The sequence below is a fragment of the Hippichthys cyanospilos genome, chromosome 3, assembly GCF_059441005.1.
Source record: "Hippichthys cyanospilos isolate Australia breed blue-spotted pipefish chromosome 3, RoL_Hcya_1.0, whole genome shotgun sequence".
NCBI lineage: Eukaryota > Metazoa > Chordata > Actinopteri > Syngnathiformes > Syngnathidae > Hippichthys > Hippichthys cyanospilos.
The window spans coordinates 23,268,406-23,287,129 of record NC_142371.1 but is presented as its reverse complement, the minus strand read 5'-3'; the positions used below and the strand labels follow the sequence as shown (position 1 = coordinate 23,287,129).

Below are 18,724 nucleotides of genomic sequence, written 5' to 3'. Positions count from 1 at the left end.
ACACATTTACGCTGTTTCATACTATGGGTGGAGTGTTGGGCCACAAATATGTGCACACACCCAGGGGAGCATATCACACACACATTTCCTGCATGGTGTTGCATCAGATTGATCCAGTTCAAAACAGTGGCAAAGTCCTCCAAGTGACAAAGTCTGTTTGCTTCTCTTCCCTAAAACAACAATCCAATGAGTTGTGCAAAGTAGATGCACAAAGTCAGGTGAAAAGAGAATATTAAAGTCATTAGAAGCACTTTATGAATCGTAGAGACTCCAGATTTACAATAATATTTAATTAAGGTTGTCATTTGTGTTTGTTGGGTATAATTTGACGTGTTTTCTATCTTCGCCTTATGTTTTCAGTTTCCGAAATTTTATTGGTTGCAGTTTTACTCAATTCTGAAATTTATTAGTTTCGTTTTATTTGCGAAATGCGCTAACAAATGCAGAAGGCCATCTACCAGAAGCTATTGCCCCAAGTATGAGCGTTTGGCGCTTTGGCGTCCTCCAGTGTCCAAAACGGGAATTGCAACCCAACAGCTTTTTACACAAATCGACACAAATTGACAACGGACCGATTAGAAAAATAAGTCTTTCTTTTATTTATTGGCTTGATATCCCCAACAAATTTTGATATTGTACCATAAATATAATCATCAATATTTACATAACTTTTACATTCATATTTTATATTCTTATTCAAAATAGTTTTGCACAACATTTGTGCAGATGGTTGCTCACAAGAAGCAGCATATATTCCTGAGAATTAACTTAGTTCACGAAAATAAAAAAAAATACCTCACTGTGAAAAGAAATCTGTAAAGTACGAACCAAACAAATAGCCTTACATCTGAAATATATGACCAATCATCAAGTATGAAATAAAACAATCAAGTCATTCTTTTGTTAATTACCTGAAAATTTCTGAAATGTGTCTGTAAGCAGACGCTTCTCCACTTGGTGATGAAATACTGCACGTGATAGTGTAATGGAGCTTCTATAGGTCATAGAAGAAAAAAAAAAAGCTACAGACTTTACATGAATGAAAACTTCCAGTGTTTGAAATGTACCAAAACTTATCAGTGTCTTATCTTCAAGGATTACATCAACTCCAGAGAATTGGAGCAATCTCGATCCCATTTCCCAGGCTCCTCATTGTTGGAGAGCCCTCCGTCGAAGGTGGTCAGCGGAAGGTAAGCATAGCTGGCATGTGCGCGACTCGCTGGCAAGTTCCTGCAGAGTTGTGCGACCAGAGCCAGCAAGCTGAGCATCAGCAAAATGCTCAGGATGATGGTGAGCATCAGCCATGTTGCCCTGAAAAGAAGACAACAGCAAAAAAAGGATAAACACAGGTTTACGTTTTTTTTCTTAATTTTAATAAAGTATCATTTTTTTCTTCTAAAAATTGTCTGAGAAAAATTTGTGTTATTTCGATATTGCTATCGGTGAGAACTAACAAATCACTTCCAGATGCTATTTTCCCACACGAATATGGACCTTAAACACAGCATCTTGCATCTTGGCGTGATGTGAGCCAAGATGTGTCAATGGGCCAGGGCAGACACTTTTAATAGAAAAAACTATCATGCCACAGCAGAGAAAGTGAGTGTTCCATTCTTTATTATTATAAAATAAGTAAATAAATGAACGAACGAATAAATAAATGGGGCAGTCTCGGAACGATATGAGCCGATAATGCGCAGCTGGAGATTGGTATCAGGGGCCAAAAAAAATGGTATCGGAAAAACACTAGAAAAATATAGCAGTATTAGGAAAAATAAAATGAACAGTTGTAATAGCTTAGTGTGTTGTAATTATTGTAAAATTATTTGAGGTAATGTTTTCAATGAAAAGATTTACATTTTTAAGCCTCAAAAGAAAAAATAAAGGGGTAAAAAGGAAGAATTTGGAAATTGAAAGAAAACGAATGAAGACAAAAATTAAAAATAAGATTTTAAAAAGGGTTACTCGTTTAAAAAAAAACAGGACAAAAATTAAGAAAGGTGAAGAAATAAATAGTAAAAAAATGAAATGACAAAAGGATTTTTTTTTTGATGGATGAACTACAAAGGAAATGTGTCCCAAAAATTAGGGAAAATACTGGCGGGCGGGGGGGGGGGGGCAACTCCACTGCATGAAACATAAATAAAAGACAAAGATGAAAAGAATTACTTAGAGATATCTTTTGAAAAGGATAAAAAAAAGGAGGAAAAAGGACCAAAATGGAAAAACAACTTTAAGAAAGGAAAAGGAATTTAAAAAAAACTGAATGAAAACTAACTACACAGGGGAAAAGTCAAATTGGGGTAAGAAAAATGCTTAACAGAAAAATGAATTGCAATAAAGAAAATAAATAAATTAATGGAGAAAACCATGAAAAAGGGGAAAATGAGGAAAAATGTAAAAAAGAAGAAAAAAGGAAAACCGAACTATTAAGTATGAACTGGCACTTTTACATTATAAAAAAGAAGACTTTTATACAATTTCTATACTTACTCTGTCAGATATTGAGTTTCATATCCTCTGTCTTTGTCCGGCAATCGATCATCTGTGACAATAAAAAATGAGAAAACACAACAATGAAGATACACAAATGTCTGCGGCGTTATCCTATGTACCTTCTTCGCAGTTTGCTCCGAAGAATCCAGGGGAGCAGCTGCAGTTTCCGTGGACGTGATGGCACGAGCCACCATTCATGCATACACACGTCTGATTGCAGCCGTCGCCATAAAAACCCGGCAGACATTCTGAGAAAAAACAACCAGGATATTTTGTGTCAGCTCAGTCTTGTAGTTCCTTGCTAGCACAATCAAAACAATTGACCTGGATGTCACTATTTTACACACAACCAAAAGTCTCACTTTGCACCTAAAAAAAAACTACAAACACAGTGCAACATACATGTGCTGATTATGTTCAATTACTGGCAACAAACACACGACAAAGTTTAATGTCCTTGAAACTTGAAGAACTCATCCTGTGCCATTGATGACTTTTGACTTAAAAAAGACATTTTTCACTGGGCTTCATTGGCGATTGTTGACGTTAAAGAGCCATTTTAACCGCCTTGCAATGCATTCGGAAACCAAAAGTTTTTTTTTTTCTTTTAACAATATATTCACTAATAGTGAAAACCCGCATATCATTGACACCTATTGAAATCAATTAGGATGAAACAAATGTATTTTTATTTTTTATATTTTCTTTACTGATCACCTGATTAATTGGTAATCAGTATTTTTGTCTTCCAGAAGTCAGCATACGCCAAAACAAAATGTCTTTCAGGCAGCTGTTCTCATACTTGTTCATAAAAACAGTGGACCCTCCGGCCATGCTTTCAGGAGTTAAGTTACCGTATTTTCCACACTGTAAGGCGCACATAAAAGCCTTATTTTTTTTTAAAAAGCTGATGGTGCGCCTTATAATCAGGTGCGCCTTATATATGGATCAATATTGAGATTGGGATTCGTAGATGGGGAATGAACTGATAAAATAAGCTTTACCTGTTTCTTTTGTGTGTTTACAGTTGAACAAGTTTGCTCAGATTGACATTAAGTTAATATGCTATTGAGATTTTTGTTATTACTTTGAATTTACTATTGAAAAAGTTTTAAAATATGTCATTAATTGAGGGTGTGCCTTATAATCCGGTGCGCCTTATATAAGGAAAAGGTTTTAGAATATGTCATTAATTGAGGGTGCGCCTTATAATCCGATGCGCCTTATAGTGCGGAAAATACGGTATGTTTTGTTGATTTTGGCGCAAGTGGCCGTGCGTTACCTTGGCTACAGTTTTGGCCTCTCCATCCGGCATCGCACACACAACCGCCTGCAAAATGACAAAAATCAAACAGCTTGGATATGAAATCGATGAAGTCGGTGCTTTGGCGGGGTGGACACTTACTGGCGGCGCACATGCCGCGGGGGCCGCATGACGACGGCTGACACGTCGGCGAGTTACAGAGGGCGCCCCGCCAACCCTCCTGGCAGCGACACGCTCCGTCCACGCACCGGCCGCGCGCGCCGCAGTCGGACGGGCGGCATCGCGGCGGACGGACGCACAGGATGGTGGAGACCGCTCGAGCGCAGCGCCACCTTGTGTCTGCTTTGCTGAGGAGAGATTTTTACGCAGAAGAAAAGCTTCAGGCAAAAGCCAAACTGGTTCACTGCGTGAAGGCCGGAGGCTTTCACACATATGATAATCCTATTCTTTAGTCTTCTTGTTATTCTAATCACAATCAACAGATTCTGTTCCTTTTTAAGTATTAAATCATACACACATTCAGTTCACTTTGGGGATTATTTTCAACAAGCTCCAAAATCCTACTTACCGCAATTTCATTATTTTAACCATTGAAAAACCCACAAAAAGTAAAAAAATTCCATATTTGTTTTTTTTTCTTTGGTTATTTCTACATTTTGGGCCGATTCAAACTGTTCCAACTTCAAGCTGTCATACCTACAGAAGCTAAATATTCTCAATAAACAAAAATTTGAAAAAGAAATGTTACCATTCAAATACCCCCCAAAAAATTTGTTTTTTGAAGGCTTTTCCCCTGTAATTTCTAAATTTCTTACCAGATTTAAACCACGCCTTCAACATTTTCAACTCATTCCGAGGCTTTATAGTATATATCAATCCAAATGATCAATTTTTTCATTCGGCCTTTTAGCATTCACATGCAATTTCTTTAGAATAGCATTTTCTAGTTATTCATAAAACGTAAGTTACCATTTGTCAGTGGGGTAGTTGGTCAAGGTGCCATTGGACACAAAAGTGGAAGACCCGCCTCCATCCATATTGATGGCGTTGATGACGCCGTTTTTCTTCAGAAAATCGGCCACCTCCCAAAGACTCATTCTGCAACATTTTGAGCGACGTGTTGAGCGGACGCGAAGGCCCTTGAGTCACGTGACAGAGTCAAGTCGGAGTTTTAGTCTTTTCATCCATCTCTCACCCCATTTCTCCCGTCTGTCCGTCCACCTGTAACAAGATCACTCTGCCCTCGGCGTCGTGACCCAACACCGTCCTGGCTGATATCACGTCGGCGAAATAGCGGAGGGAACCTGCCAGAGCACAGAGCGCATCTCAGGACGCTGCAGGTCTTGAGGAATCGGGAACCAGCCTGAGGACCTCCATACCGGTTTCTTGCATCTTATCGCACTCGGCCTTCAGACTTGTATCGATGTACACCTCACCGTTTCGGAGCAGCCACAACACGCCGCTGACTAACTGAACAAAGGGGTTGGACTGGTCCAAAACCTCATCCTCAGAAAGATACCTACATACACAAACAAACACACACAAAAAAAGAGCCATAATTACAAAATACGACACAAATATGGAACAGTAGTTGTATAAATACTGTAAATATGGTATATTACAGGTTCAGAGGCATTTTGTGTAATCTACTGTAAATTAGCGGTGGATCAAACATTAAATTTGATATTAGTATGGTAAAGGTGACTATATGCAATATACTGTATTTTGGTACATTGTTTATAAATGTTGAATATGATGATTCATGGTACATTAAGGGACTGTACAGTACTCATTCGTTGACAACCATTTTTAAACTAAATTAATGTAATAAAGTTTGTGAAGAGTGTGTAATGCGGTCCATATGTTTACACCTTTCATAAAATCTGAAACGTTCACTGATAAAGCCACAGATTTGTTTGCGTTATTGTTGCGATTTTTTATTTTTATGTATACGCTACACTAGTTTGATGGAATTTTCTTAAAGGTATACTTTACTTAATTTAGCCAACGTCAAGAGTAAAAAGTTGGTATTTTGTGAGTAACTATTATTTTGGTAAATAAATACATTATTTTTCAAGTAAAATATCTTTGAACTATATTTTCCCACTTGCTGTTGCCGTAAATGACATCACAAGTGCTCAGTAGGTAACGACCAATCACGGCTCACTTGCCTTCTAGGTATGGTCATGTGACATTCATAAACTGATCCGTGATTGGTTGTTACCTCAGCCGAAGTAGATGTTGTGTTATTTTCAGTTGACAGCAAGTGGCAATTTGCGTATTTAAAGGTTATAAATGGCATTTGAAAAATTATTCAGTCATCCGATGAATTGTACACTAAATATTCAACTTTTGACTGATGAAAATGGCTAAATAAGGAAATTATTCCTTTAGTGAATGCTGTCAAGACTGAAAGTTAAAGTGCTGAGTAAGTTTACAATGGTATTAAAAAATATGGTTTGCTTAAAAAAAGTCAACCAGATCGATCACAAAAATAATTTGCCATTTATTTTATCCATCCACATAAACATTTGTCGATTAAACAAACGTGCAGTTTACCGTATGGCAGTCACTCACGACTTTTATTGTCTGTTAGCACCCTTTAGTGGTGGAAAGCTGACACTGCAGTCAGTTTGAACTAAGGAACGTTGATAGCCTTATCCATCGCATATGTGTCAAACTCCAGTCCTGTTTTTCAGGTTTCTCTCCCCAAACGCACGTGATGCAAAAGATTAGCTCATCAGCAAGTTCGACTGGAAATTAAAAATAACCCTGATTATCTGAATCAAGTGAGAAAACATGCAGGATAGCGGGCCGAGGACCAGAATTGCCCGCTCCTGGTCCATTATAACATTGAGTTAAAAAAAAAAGTGGAATCAGACTATTTTTTAAAATAGTTCAGTTCTAGTTCTCTGTTGTGTTTTTGTTTTCATTGAAAACAAACAGCTCTTACCCGAACACCAGGGTGCCATCCCTTCTGATGCCGAACTGGACGTTCTGCACGCCGCCGCTGTCCTGCACCATTCTGCCGTCGCTCACCACGTTGCCGAGACACTGGCCCGTGTGCGTGTTGAAGAAGCCGCCGTTCTGCGCGTACAGGCAGCCGGCAGCCTGGGACGTCTCTTCCACCGAGGACAAGCGCCGACTGCTGCAGCCTCCCGGTTGGCCAGGCTCCAGCACTGACAGGGTCCTCAGCGGGTCGTGGACCACCAAAAAATGACCTGAAGACAGTCAGATGGCATTTTCAGTCGACAGCAAATGGAAAAGAAGTGTGTTTGATCATTTTGTTTTTAAAAATAGACTTTTTTTCTGAGGAATATGGCTTAACAAGGTCATGCCTGTTTGGTAACCTTAAAAACGGATTAAAATGAACCACAAAAAATCAGAATTTTAAATATATAATACAAATAATATTCTCTTTTAGAACAATGCTGTCCAATTGTTTTTTTTTTGTCGAAAAAATACACAACAAGATGGTGAAGATCATTGAAGAAAGTAATTTGTGATGCGTTTTCATAAACCCACAGGCTTATGTCTTGGAAAACCAAATTTGTGGTTTTGAAATATTCAAATTCTACACTTAATTCCTTATAAAATGATGTATAAGACATTGTAGTATCTCATATGAACTTATCATGTTCGACTTTTTAATCTTTAAAACTAGATAACAGGATGGCTGCATATAAGTGGTTCCTGGTTTGTGACTCCACTATATCATCATTGCTTTAAAAAAAATTCCATGGGTTTGTAAAGAACAGAGATAAGTCTGAATTTATAGTTGAAAACTGTGCAAGTACGAGGTTCCTCTTTTAGTTTCCTCTCAGCGATGTTATACAACAGTATCCCATTTATTAACAGTAAATAGAGTAAGAACAATCACAAGTTCATTTTGATCAATTTTAATGTGAATAATTTATTGGTAGTAATAGTCCATTTTTTGGACTTCCATTATCCAAAGAGGGAGGAATTATCAATAAGTAAAGCTAGGCAGAATTATGTAAAAAATATTCATCAATCCCTTAGTTATCACATCAAGAGTAAACCTGCAATTTTTGCCTAAAATCCCACAAGTACCATTTAAAAAAGCAGTAACAATAAGTGTATGGTATGGTATTTTAACCCCTGGGTGTCCAGGCATTTTTCACTAGCCTGGCCTTATTATAACACAACTTGGGCTGACTTTGAAAGGGTCTTAACATGTATTTACTTTCGACCACTCAAAATGTTCAATGGGACCAACCCTATATATATATATATATATATATATATATATATATATATATATATATATATATATATATATATATATATATATATATATATATATATACTTTTTTGTCTTTATTTAGGGGGGCTACACCCTCTTTATGTACAAAAAATGGAAACATACAATAATAACAAAAGTAACTACGCTGTGTATTTAAGAAATTTAATATTTATTATGTCATAATTAAAGTATTAGGACTTTTGAAGACTTTTAGATTATGGGAGTCCAAGCTAAGCCAAATATTCAAGTCATTGAAAGGCTTACAAATGCCATAAGTTGGCCACTTGCGCCCCCCGTTTGCAAATTGCCGTTGAAAGGATTAATGCAAATATTAGGGGAAATGATTGATAACTGACAAAATTTGCAATTTTGAATTGGCAGTAAATGAGCCTGACATGGGCTAAATTTGACACCTATAGGGTGTAGCTCCCTACCTCCCGTTTGCAAGCATTTGGAAGGGATGGCAGCATAACATATTGAAAGTCGTCATGTTTTGACAATCCACGCAATATTTTAGCCTCCTAGTGTTTTTTTTTGTATGCTTTTCCTTTGATATTATAGCTCAAAAAGACCGAGGTGGGTCAAAATTTCTTCCAGGGGTTAACGCAAATTTACACCATTTTTTTTCCACTGATTAATTACCGGTCACAACACGTCCAGGCAGCTCGTGCACAATCAGTCTGGACTCTGCCACCGGTAGACCGCTTCGGTTGCTGGAGCGAAAGCTCTCGTGAGTGCGATTGCCGTGTACGCTTGGCAGACAGTCTCTGACGTGGCGATGCGAGTGGCGAGGACCGTGGCCTTCTGTGTACGGCTTCAAGATGTCCATGTGGGCCAGTGAGAGGTCATCCGTCGCCAGCGCTCTTGAAAGGGAGAGAAATTTACAGTATTCAAAGGGGAAGTCAAGCTAAAAATGTTCTATATAAAAACATCTTCTGTGCAACCCAATTTCTGTGCAATTAAAACTTATCACTTCACGTGAGACTGTGAAAACTTAAAAATAAAAGGGAATTTAAAACGATTTGTTCACAAAGCTTTATTAAGTCCACAAGGAGGAGGCAAGCTTTAACAAGATTGTTAAATTACAAATCGCAGTTCAATATAGGAACATCATTTTATTTATTTACCATTAATTGAATATGAATGAAACCAAATTACAAAACACAAATTAAAAATGAAGATAAAATACATAAATAAAATGCTTGCACACAACAAAATCTCCCAAAACACTTAATTCAACACAAATCTATCTTCTTTCTTTCCTCAAGAAAACTTCAATGACTTGGTTGTACAGTTTGTGTGTTTCAGTTCCAACAATAAATCCTTTTCTATTGTATTTTTAATTCGCTTGAAAAAAAAAAAAAACGGCCATGAATGACTGCTTTACAGAATCACAGGACACATCATAGCCAAACGAACCTGCATTACGCTGCCTCCCATGCTGAGTCTCCAATCACAGAGCGCACACATGTCACACTCAACATAAGGCTTTCTAGCTGGCCTTACTGTCGCCAGCTCGTGATCTGATTGGCTCACAACAATCTATTAACTCTATGTGCCCGTTCACTCACGGTGCACAGACGCCCCCAACTTTTGATTCTGAAGGCCTCGGTCAGATTCCATACAGCCTGATAAACAATGCATCACTATGCTGCAAAGCTAAGAAATAAAGGAAAGGCATTAAAATACAAAATAAGATTCTGTATTTTGTCATATCTTTAAATGTTTACAATACAATGCAAATCAAAATACAGTATTCGCACTGTTTCGAGGATTAAGGCAGCCTTCTACTGGAGGTGTAAGGAGCGTAATGAGCTACATTTACAAAGGCCAATCCATATTTCCAGGTATGTTGGTGAGAGTAACATAAAAGTAATGCGATTTTAGTTTAATGCATTATATTTCAAACACAGTAATATTGTAATGTAACTAATTACTTTGAAATGACAGTCATAAGTAATAATGCATTACGTTATGCGTTTCGACGTAACTTTTCAACACTGCATTTAGCGACTACCAGACATTGATGTGATACACCACACGTATTTACACCGTGATGAATTAATATTTGTCTTAATATTGTACTTTGTCTTTTACTTAAATATAGTAGAGATGTGAGTGTATCAAGATGTTAGGTGACTGCCGAGAAAAAAAAAAAACTATGAAGAAAAAATACTATTGTGGCAGGACGAAGAAACCACACGTTGCTGTGCAAGTGTACGTCTTTACTCTACGCTTGCCATCACAAAATTGTTCATCACTGTCCAAATCATCAAAGAAAACTGGGTCAAAGCATCAAACGTTCATTACACCATTCCTACTGGGTGAGAGACAGGGTCCTAGTGCCCGGCTATATTAGTTAAAAAAGTACTCGAAACTAAGTAAAATAGTCTAGTTGGCAGAACTTTTTTTTCCTGAGAGATTGAAAAAAAAAGTTGATCAGGCTCGGCAACTAGCATCTCGTCAAACCGCACCGTTAGCTCAATCGACTCACCCGTCACCGGAACTTCGGCTAGTCCACAGCCGGCCACAAAAGCACAAAAGTAGCCGCAGAAGACTTAAAGACAGACGTCTAGTTCCCATGAGAGGCGCTCTTCTTGTTGACTGATGAGTCAGGTGACTTTTGATCCTCGCGTCACGCTACATCGCCACTTCTTGAGTTGCATACACTCGCAAACAAAAAGTAAACTCCCAATGGTTTCCGGTCATGTCTAACAAAATAAAAGTGATAGTGTTTACGCGAACTGTGTTACAAAATAAAAGCACACTCGCCAACAGAAGAATCTAAAAATGGAGAGTTAATAAAAACTATCACAAGAATAGACTTAAATCATGATTGTACAGTGATATACATTAGAGATGTATGTTTAATAAATAAGTTTCGAGCTTGTTATTCTTTTCCATGAATTAAATAAATAGATTTGATACCATAAAATAGCATCTGATTGCATTATAACATGCTATAATGGAATACGATTTAATAATACTGTAGGATGGACCGCATCATACTGTACAATACATGGAATACGCATGACGTTACCAGGCTCGCCCTTGATAGCGGTATTGAGGTTTCAGGTTGTAAGAAGCCACCAAAAACTTGAAGCGAAGAAGAAAAACAGGAAGTTGAAGGGTAAAAACATGGCTGCGAGCATCAGTTGTATAAAACACGGAGCTTCGTGCGTGAAACCCTCGCTTTTTTTCACCGTCCAGCGCACGACATCCCCGGCCAGCGGGGTTGCCCGTCGGGTGGCGGAAATTCGGAGTGTGAGAGCCGCAGCCAGCGCCACTACAGACGTTCAGCATGAGAGGTTCTGCTTGGAGCTGGTCAGGTGGGTCCGCCTAATTAAGCTTGAGTAAGAGTCGGCTATTACGCAAAAACACTCTTCTTTTATTTAATAAGTTTCAACCAATCCATCGGGCAAAGTATTTTTTTTTATGAAAAGGAAACATTTTAAAATAAAATAAAAAAAGGTTTGTAAAAAACGACCATTCCGGGCCAAAATCTGAACATTCAATCTGACACAAATGTAGAGTTAGAAATCACGATTCACGAATGCTGAATTATATTTATCGGGGTGTTTTAAATAAAAAATTCTCAATTATTGTAGTGGTAAATAGTTGGCTTTACACAATCGATATTTTTTAGGCCATCAGTGTTTCAATTTCATGCAGGGAGGTGGCGCAATACTGTCAGTGCAAATCACGTTGAGGTATGCAATATTTTGTCAAATATTTAATTTTATAATAAACAGAGAAACATATATACTTTTAAACTCTAGTAAATTGTGTCCTTTGACCATTTGAGCTGGTTGGTGAAGTCGGGATTTTTTTTCCGATTTCCCAGTGTTTACCTCCTAGGTCAAAGGGGTACTGTGCAATTCTTCTAGTCAGAAAACTCTGATTTACCACGAATGCAGCATAAAGTCACATTTACTGCTCATTGGTGATATTTTGGTCCAATTCTACTTCCTGCTTTTGCAAGAAAAGCAGACATGTTGCTAAAATGATATCTAGCCCCAAAAGAACAGGATTATGTTATATATAGTATGTTATAAATTATGAAAAGATTTGTTCTTTTTGTTTTAGTGAAAGTGACATCTTTACATATCTTTCCTCTCCCAGGTCCCGGGACTACGACGGTTTCGTGTGCTCCCTTCTGCTGCCAGAGGCGGCGCGACGCTCCGCCTTGGCTTTGCGGGCCTTCAATGTGGAGCTAGCACAGGCAGGTAGCCAATCAGCAAAACGGGATTTTGGGAGCCATTTGGTGATATTCTTTTCATGCTCAGGCCACAAGAAGGGCTTTCCTGCATCCTCTCACACCACAAAACTAGGTTGAAGTGACTTCAGGATTTTCCATTTGAGAAAAGTAGTGCTTTGCTGTTACCAAAGTAAACTTTGTCAAAGTTAGTTAATGATCTTTTTTTTTAGTCAGCAGTCGTGTTATGCTGGCATTTTGTTGCCAAAAGAACTATGTAGAAGTGAGTTGAGGACATTTATCAAGACATGGGCAACACGCGTATTTCCTGCGTCTTTCTACAAGGTGAAGGACTCCGTCTCGCAGAAATCTCTCGGTCTGATGCGAATGCAGTTCTGGAAGACGGCCATCGATGAAATCTATCGTGACAAACCGCCCAACCAGCCAGTCAGCATCGAGCTGTGGAGGGTAAAATATTTGGACTTTTTCAACGTACACCATGTCTTGTTTCGAAATATAGCAAAGTGAATATTTGAGGGCTTTTGAGAAGATGATTGACGCAGTGCGGATTCTGTTTTGCAGGCGGTGAGGAAGCACAATCTAACCAAGAGATGGCTGACAAGGATCATAGCAGAAAGAGTAAGCTTCCTTAGATGGTAATGATTGGGTTGAAACAAGGTTGGGATGAGCTGATAGTGTTGACGTTTGGGGTTCCAATTCTGGCGGTTCTATTTAGGAAAAGGATCTGGATGACAGAGGCTACCGGGACCTACAGGAGCTGGAGTCATATGCTGAGAATACTCAGTCATCGCTCTTGTACCTGCTTCTAGAGTCCTTAGGTAGGAAGGGCTTTCAAGAACACACACCAAAAAAAAATAGTTTTTAAATGGCATTTGAATTTCAGTGTCATTTGTTTGTTGAGGCAGGCGTAAAAGACGTCCACGCAGATCACGCGGCCAGTCACATCGGCAAGGCGCACGGCATCGTGACGTGTTTGAGGGCAACCCCACATCACAGCAGCAGGCGCCGAGTCTACTTGCCCATGGACATCTGCATGCTGGTGAGATACTTTGCTGGTATATGACTGCCTGCCTGGATTTGCACGAAGATTCTGTACATCAGAGGTGGCAAAACAATCACGGCTCGCGGGTTCTGAGTTTGGTCTTGTGAGATTCCCAAGATGAGCTGTGATTGGTCGTTAACTGAGCCCTAAACTGGGTGACGTTTTCGGAACCGCTGTCCATCGAAGGACTAAGGATTGTGTGTGTGTTTTGTTTATATGTTTGTTTGTATATTTGTAGCACGAATCTTCTCAGGAGGACTTCATCCGCGGGAGCCGGGAGCAAAACATACGTGACGTGGTGTACGACATCGCCAGTCAGGCTCACGTTCATCTAGAACACGTCAGTACCCTCACTAAAAAAACAAAAAAACACCCTTTTGTACAAGATTTCATGACTTAGAACCCAAGCTAAACCTTGCTCCGCCATATTATACAAAGCTTGTTTCTTGGTGGAGAGCCATCACTCAAACATACTTTAACACCAATTGACACTTTCTAGTTACTGGGCCTTTGGCGCCACCTTGTGGTATCTCCAAATGTGACAGTACACGCAACAAAAACTGAAATAATTGAGGTGTGAACATTCGTCAGTAAATAGCAACAGTGTGTCAGTGTGAAGGTCATTCCAGTGGCTGCATGCTGTTTCCGCTTCTGCAATCACACACACATATGATTGAGAGCAGCAGCTTGTGTTTTATTTTTGCTTCTGTTTCCCTCCCTCCTTGCAGGCACGTTCGTTCAGCCCTAGCGTCCCGGCAGCTGCGACGCCGGCCTTCCTCCACACAGTAAGCCTTCTCACGGAAGCTAATAGGCAAATGAGATGAATTGCCTGTACCCTAACCCCCCCAAACTATCTGTAATTCCGTATAATGGCGGTGCGAATGGTGTCACGCTTTTGAGTGAGAGTTTTTGACACTGGAGTCTTTATATAAATCTTCGAAGTAATTGAATGTGATGAACTGTCGAGTGCATTTAGCAGCAAACGTCTGTCTCCTCTTCAAAATCTTGACATAGGAATAGCAAGGAAGCAGCCGTCCCGTGCGGAACATAGAAAGCGCGCCGCTAAAAGCCGCACGGCATGCAAAAAGCATGTGATTTTTCAAGCCTCGGTAGACCCCGCCAGTGGCTATTTTCTGCACGTCCACGTGAGGAACCTGTAAAGCGTCCTCCCTCAACCTCTTCAAAAATTCATTAGGAATAATTGCAGGCCTGAGCGAGTGCCGTCCAAAGCATCAAAAAAACATTAGAGTACGTATATAGTAAATATATGTACATTATGGTTCAAACGTAATGTGTTTGTGTGTGTGTGTGTGTGTGTGTGTGTGTGTGTGTGTGTGTATATATATATATATATATAATTTTTTTTTAGGTTAAAGCAGTGCTTCTCAAATATATTATCATGTATATTATCTATAAAAATCATATAATTATACCTGCATCCTTTTTAACATTGACAAAATGAAAAAATATAAATTAACTTTCAACAACAGTTTATATTTTCATATGATGAAAAAAAAAATCATACCATTTATTTGAAGAAAAAAAAAGCTCTTCTTTTTTTGGTGCGCGTGTGATGCAGGTGGTGCTGGAGGACTTCCTGCAGAGATTGAGGAAGGCGGATTTTGACATCTTCCACCCGAGCCTGCGGAAAAGAAACCCGCTGCTTGCCATCCAGCTCTATCTGCGCTCCTGGAAGAAGACATACTGAAGCCCAATCGGCCTTTACGAGGACTTTGAGGAGAATCACAAACAGAAATCATGGACATTTACAGTAGATGTAAAAAGTCTACACACGCCCGTTCAAATGCCAGATTTTTGTATTATGAAGAGAGGAATATGTGCCCCTGATTAAATTCCAATAAAGTTCAGCCATGTGAGCAGGGGTGTGTAAACTTTTTATATCCACTGTTGGTAATGCAACAATGTATTTCTGCGTAGTTACTCTGGCTCGGACTTTCATGAAGTAGTCCTCTAGATATTGAGTTCAAGGTTGAAATGAATTAAAAATAAAAGGAAAACTGAAAATATGTCAATTATGGAGTTGAAATTCATATTACAGTACACCAATATAAACATGCATGACATGGGAAGTCTTTTTTTTTCTCCAAATCAGCAAATCATGTTCATTTATCATGAGCAATTAGCGAAAGGAGCAAAAATATGAAAATATGTAATAAGTCTGCAGCTAGCAATTATTTCAATAATCGATTAATCTTGATCAGTTTGTTAAATAATTGGTGGAGTCACATTTGAAGAAATGTTTTGACTTCCATCCTATTTTTCTTATTATTCACACTCAGTTTTGCTCGTTTGCTGTTTTGGTATGTAAAGTGAAAAAAAAGTTTGTTTATATATATTTTGTAAGGAGATGTTTTGACACTAAGTGTTATGATGCTGGCAAATTTTTTTAAAAAAAACGTTTTTTTTTTAAACAGAAAAAGCATGTTTGCGTTGGCTGTCAAGCTGGTGCCTCTCTTACATAACGCATCCCACTGTTATGTGAAGGCAGCACGTGTTGCCGTGCATCTTTCATGATGTTAATCTTTCATGATTTAAATAACACGTAGAAAAGCGCAACATCTGAGGAGGAATGAAGGTGTTTTTTTTTTTTTTTTTTTAAGCAGTTAGCCTGAAGCAGGCCAGGAGCCAGGAAGACAAAAAGGGGCCCCATGTGTTTTTTCCCTTCTTCTTTTCTTGCAGACTAGAGCTCATTAGTCCTAAATGAATCCTTTTTGCCTTCAGCTTTTTAGATAATTGACAGCATTGTTATTTACACAGGCGCACACGCACCAGCTGCATGCTGCGCTTCACCGGCCTTGTCTTTGTGTATTGACAGATGTCCTCTATAATGATAAAAAAAAAAGCTCCTTCTCACTGCTTCTTCCATTTGCAAAGTGTTCTTTGGGATAACTGTACTCGACCGAGACCAGCCTTATTATAAAACGGATCCCCGTATTCACTGGCGGACAGGTCAGTGACAGGCGCTTTGGGACCCAACTAGAAAAGAAACGCAAATATAACGGGCAATCTACATAGCATTAATATAGGACACTTTATAGTGGTGGATGCACAGAAGCTTTTATAGGAAACCCGAGGATGGTAACTATTTTTTTTCTACAAATTATTGGCCTACAACGTCAATAATAAGTTTAAGACTGTATCCCATGCTTCTAAATAATGAGTTGAATGGAAAATAGTGTGAAAATTGAACTACACCACTTCACTGTCTTTCACATCATTTCTTGGTTTTTCATCTTTTTCTCGCTCCCCTCTAAAATGCGTTCTCACCAAATATATAGTCCCCTCCTATTGGCCCGTACCCTAAAAAACAAAGGAAAAAACAACTTGCATGAGTAGGATGAACTTTTATCTTCTATTAAATTATTTAGCATTTGAAATTCATCGCTTTAGCTTCAAATAATTACACAGTGGCATGTAAAGCCACCGTGTAAAGCCAATTATTTAAAAAATCCCAAATAAATGGAACTTGGGCAGTGCACATTTTCATTAATCGATTTTTTTTAATGACTGCCTCATCATGAATTCTGCATATTCCATTCCGAAGAGCAGTTGACATAGAAATACAGTAGTTCAGTTACCCACGAATTTGGACAAATAAATAAATAAATGGCGGAAATACCACTATCGTAGCTTACGTTAGCATTATTACATTATCACAGGACAACACCACAAACGATGAACTCGCCAGAGAATGCAATTGATGTACTATTTCCTGCAGAATTCCAGACAAAAAATATCATCTTACTTCGATAAACCTTATTTTAAAACTTGCCAAAAAAAAAAAAAACTTAACAACTCCGCGTGGTTACGTCACTTCCGTTTTCTTGCTTAAACATGGTAGACGTCAGTTACTTCTGCTCTCTGCTGGACAAAACACTCTACTGCAGGCGTTTCAATTAAACAGGAGTACTATAACGAGTGGGTTGCACGAAACTAAGTGCAGTTTGCGAACGAGAATCAAGAACATGAAGCAGTAATAGTCTAGAAAAAAAAGTTTGTTAAGTAGTATAAACGATTCAATCATTAATAAAATTGTGTGATGTTACATTTGTAAACAAGTTTTTTTTTGTTCTTATTTGAAATTATAAAATATACCCAATTAAAATGACGCAATGACGGACTTAATGACAGGTCCACCATTGGCGGCACTTCCACCACTTCTTTTTGTAAGCAATCGAGTAGTGGTGAAGCTCGCTGATACAAGTCACGATACTTACGGCAAAAAAAATCGGACATTCGTCAATTTACAAAATATATCTATTTTTATGCTCACTAATCGGTATTTCTACTTTTATCATTGTATTGTTTTGGATAAGCATGTGAAATGTGTGTCGATACTTTTGACACAAGTTAAAAAAAAGGGGGGGGGGCTTTACAAGGCCCATGTGAAAGGACAAGAGTCTATGTGAGTCTATTCTCTTAAATGGCAACAGCCAACAACTTTGATTAACGCGGATTCGAAGATGTTGAGAACACATGGAGACATTTTGTCATTTCTTCCTGTGCAAAGTTGAAATTATACCACCTGAAATGCACTTTGAGGCTTAGCCGTGGCCATCAAAGGCTTTTAATTGGGCCCTCACCGACTCTCACCTGATTGAGTATGAGAGGAGTTTAGGGGTCAGGGTTGCGGTGTCGAGAATGTTAGTGTAAAGGCTGAGAATTTTCCGAGATACCTTTTAATGCCGAAAGGGTTCTTAGGCTGACTTCCCCTTGAAAGAAATTTAAAAGTTCACATGAGGGTAAAGTCGCCTTCTACACACACTTGGTTTCACATATAATCATTTATTTCAAAAAAATAAAAATAAAATAAAGCAATGCATTTAACCATGAAACCAGTCTATGTTAAAATGTCTTTTAGAAATTCTAATTCTAACTGCAAGATTCTAACTAAAAAGAAAATGTTTAAAAAATAGATTTTGTAGGAAGCAACAAGCATTTTTTTGTGACCAATCATCCTTTCGAACAATTTCCACTGGTCTCTGAATTCAAAACGAGATAAATGTGTCACGATTACACTTAAAATTGATTTGACATCACAACATCTACAACGACGAAGGCAATTTGGCAACAACTCTTCACGACTCTTTTCAAGTAGTGCTCGTGTGGCTGTGAGTGACAGAGCTGTGTGGAGATGTACATGTGGGGGAGGGGGAGACCATGAGCGGATGCATGTGAGACAACCGACTGAGCCTAATGGCCCTTTAAAACAACAAACATTGCATTTAGCCATGTGCTCATCACGCTCTGATGCAATGTGTTGTTGTAAAAATATATATAATGTAAAAGAAAATGAAGTTTGTGACCAAAAGGTTTTATTAAGGTTTCTCAGTTGTTTATGTTTTGTATGCTACTTTCCAAATGGACACTAAAGAGGTTGGCACATCAACATGTTTTTCATTTCCTGGATTCACAACA

General features: G+C 38.5%; 2 protein-coding genes across 2 annotated transcripts; one reads left to right on the top strand and one right to left on the bottom strand.

Moving 5' to 3' along the window:
- Positions 1-571: 571 nt before the first annotated feature.
- nagpa (N-acetylglucosamine-1-phosphodiester alpha-N-acetylglucosaminidase) lies at positions 572-10,706 on the bottom strand. Its single transcript, XM_088410789.1, has 11 exons — positions 10,522-10,706; positions 8,670-8,890; positions 6,714-6,981; positions 5,140-5,279; positions 4,956-5,064; positions 4,730-4,858; positions 3,902-4,107; positions 3,779-3,826; positions 2,616-2,744; positions 2,494-2,545; positions 572-1,311 (listed from the first exon to the last, which is right to left on the bottom strand). The coding sequence occupies exons 1-11, from the start codon at positions 10,608-10,610 to the stop codon at positions 1,098-1,100; spliced, it is 1,605 nt and encodes a 534-aa protein (XP_088266915.1). The 5' UTR covers positions 10,611-10,706; the 3' UTR covers positions 572-1,097.
- Positions 10,707-11,143: 437 nt separating this feature from the next.
- On the top strand, positions 11,144-15,318 carry ndufaf6 (NADH:ubiquinone oxidoreductase complex assembly factor 6). Its single transcript, XM_088412145.1, has 9 exons — positions 11,144-11,356; positions 12,150-12,249; positions 12,568-12,690; positions 12,805-12,861; positions 12,959-13,061; positions 13,149-13,282; positions 13,524-13,625; positions 14,014-14,070; positions 14,865-15,318. The coding sequence occupies exons 1-9, from the start codon at positions 11,166-11,168 to the stop codon at positions 14,991-14,993; spliced, it is 996 nt and encodes a 331-aa protein (XP_088268271.1). The 5' UTR covers positions 11,144-11,165; the 3' UTR covers positions 14,994-15,318.
- The last annotated feature ends 3,406 nt before the right edge of the window (positions 15,319-18,724 follow it).

Excerpts from the sequence above, each read along its gene's own strand:
- nagpa (XM_088410789.1), bottom strand. The coding sequence starts at position 10,610 with ATGGGAACTAGACGTCTGTCTTTAAGTCTTCTGCGGCTACTTTTGTGC. Across the intron at positions 4,108-4,729 it reads AACTACCCCACTGACAAATG|CAAAGCAGACACAAGGTGGC; the intron begins GTAACTTACGTT and ends ATCTCTCCTCAG. Across the intron at positions 2,745-3,778 it reads AGGCCAAAACTGTAGCCAAG|AATGTCTGCCGGGTTTTTAT; the intron begins GTAACGCACGGC and ends GTTTTTTCTCAG.
- ndufaf6 (XM_088412145.1), top strand. The coding sequence starts at position 11,166 with ATGGCTGCGAGCATCAGTTGTATAAAACACGGAGCTTCGTGCGTGAAA. Across the intron at positions 13,626-14,013 it reads CTCACGTTCATCTAGAACAC|GCACGTTCGTTCAGCCCTAG; the intron begins GTCAGTACCCTC and ends CCCTCCTTGCAG. Across the intron at positions 14,071-14,864 it reads CGCCGGCCTTCCTCCACACA|GTGGTGCTGGAGGACTTCCT; the intron begins GTAAGCCTTCTC and ends CGTGTGATGCAG.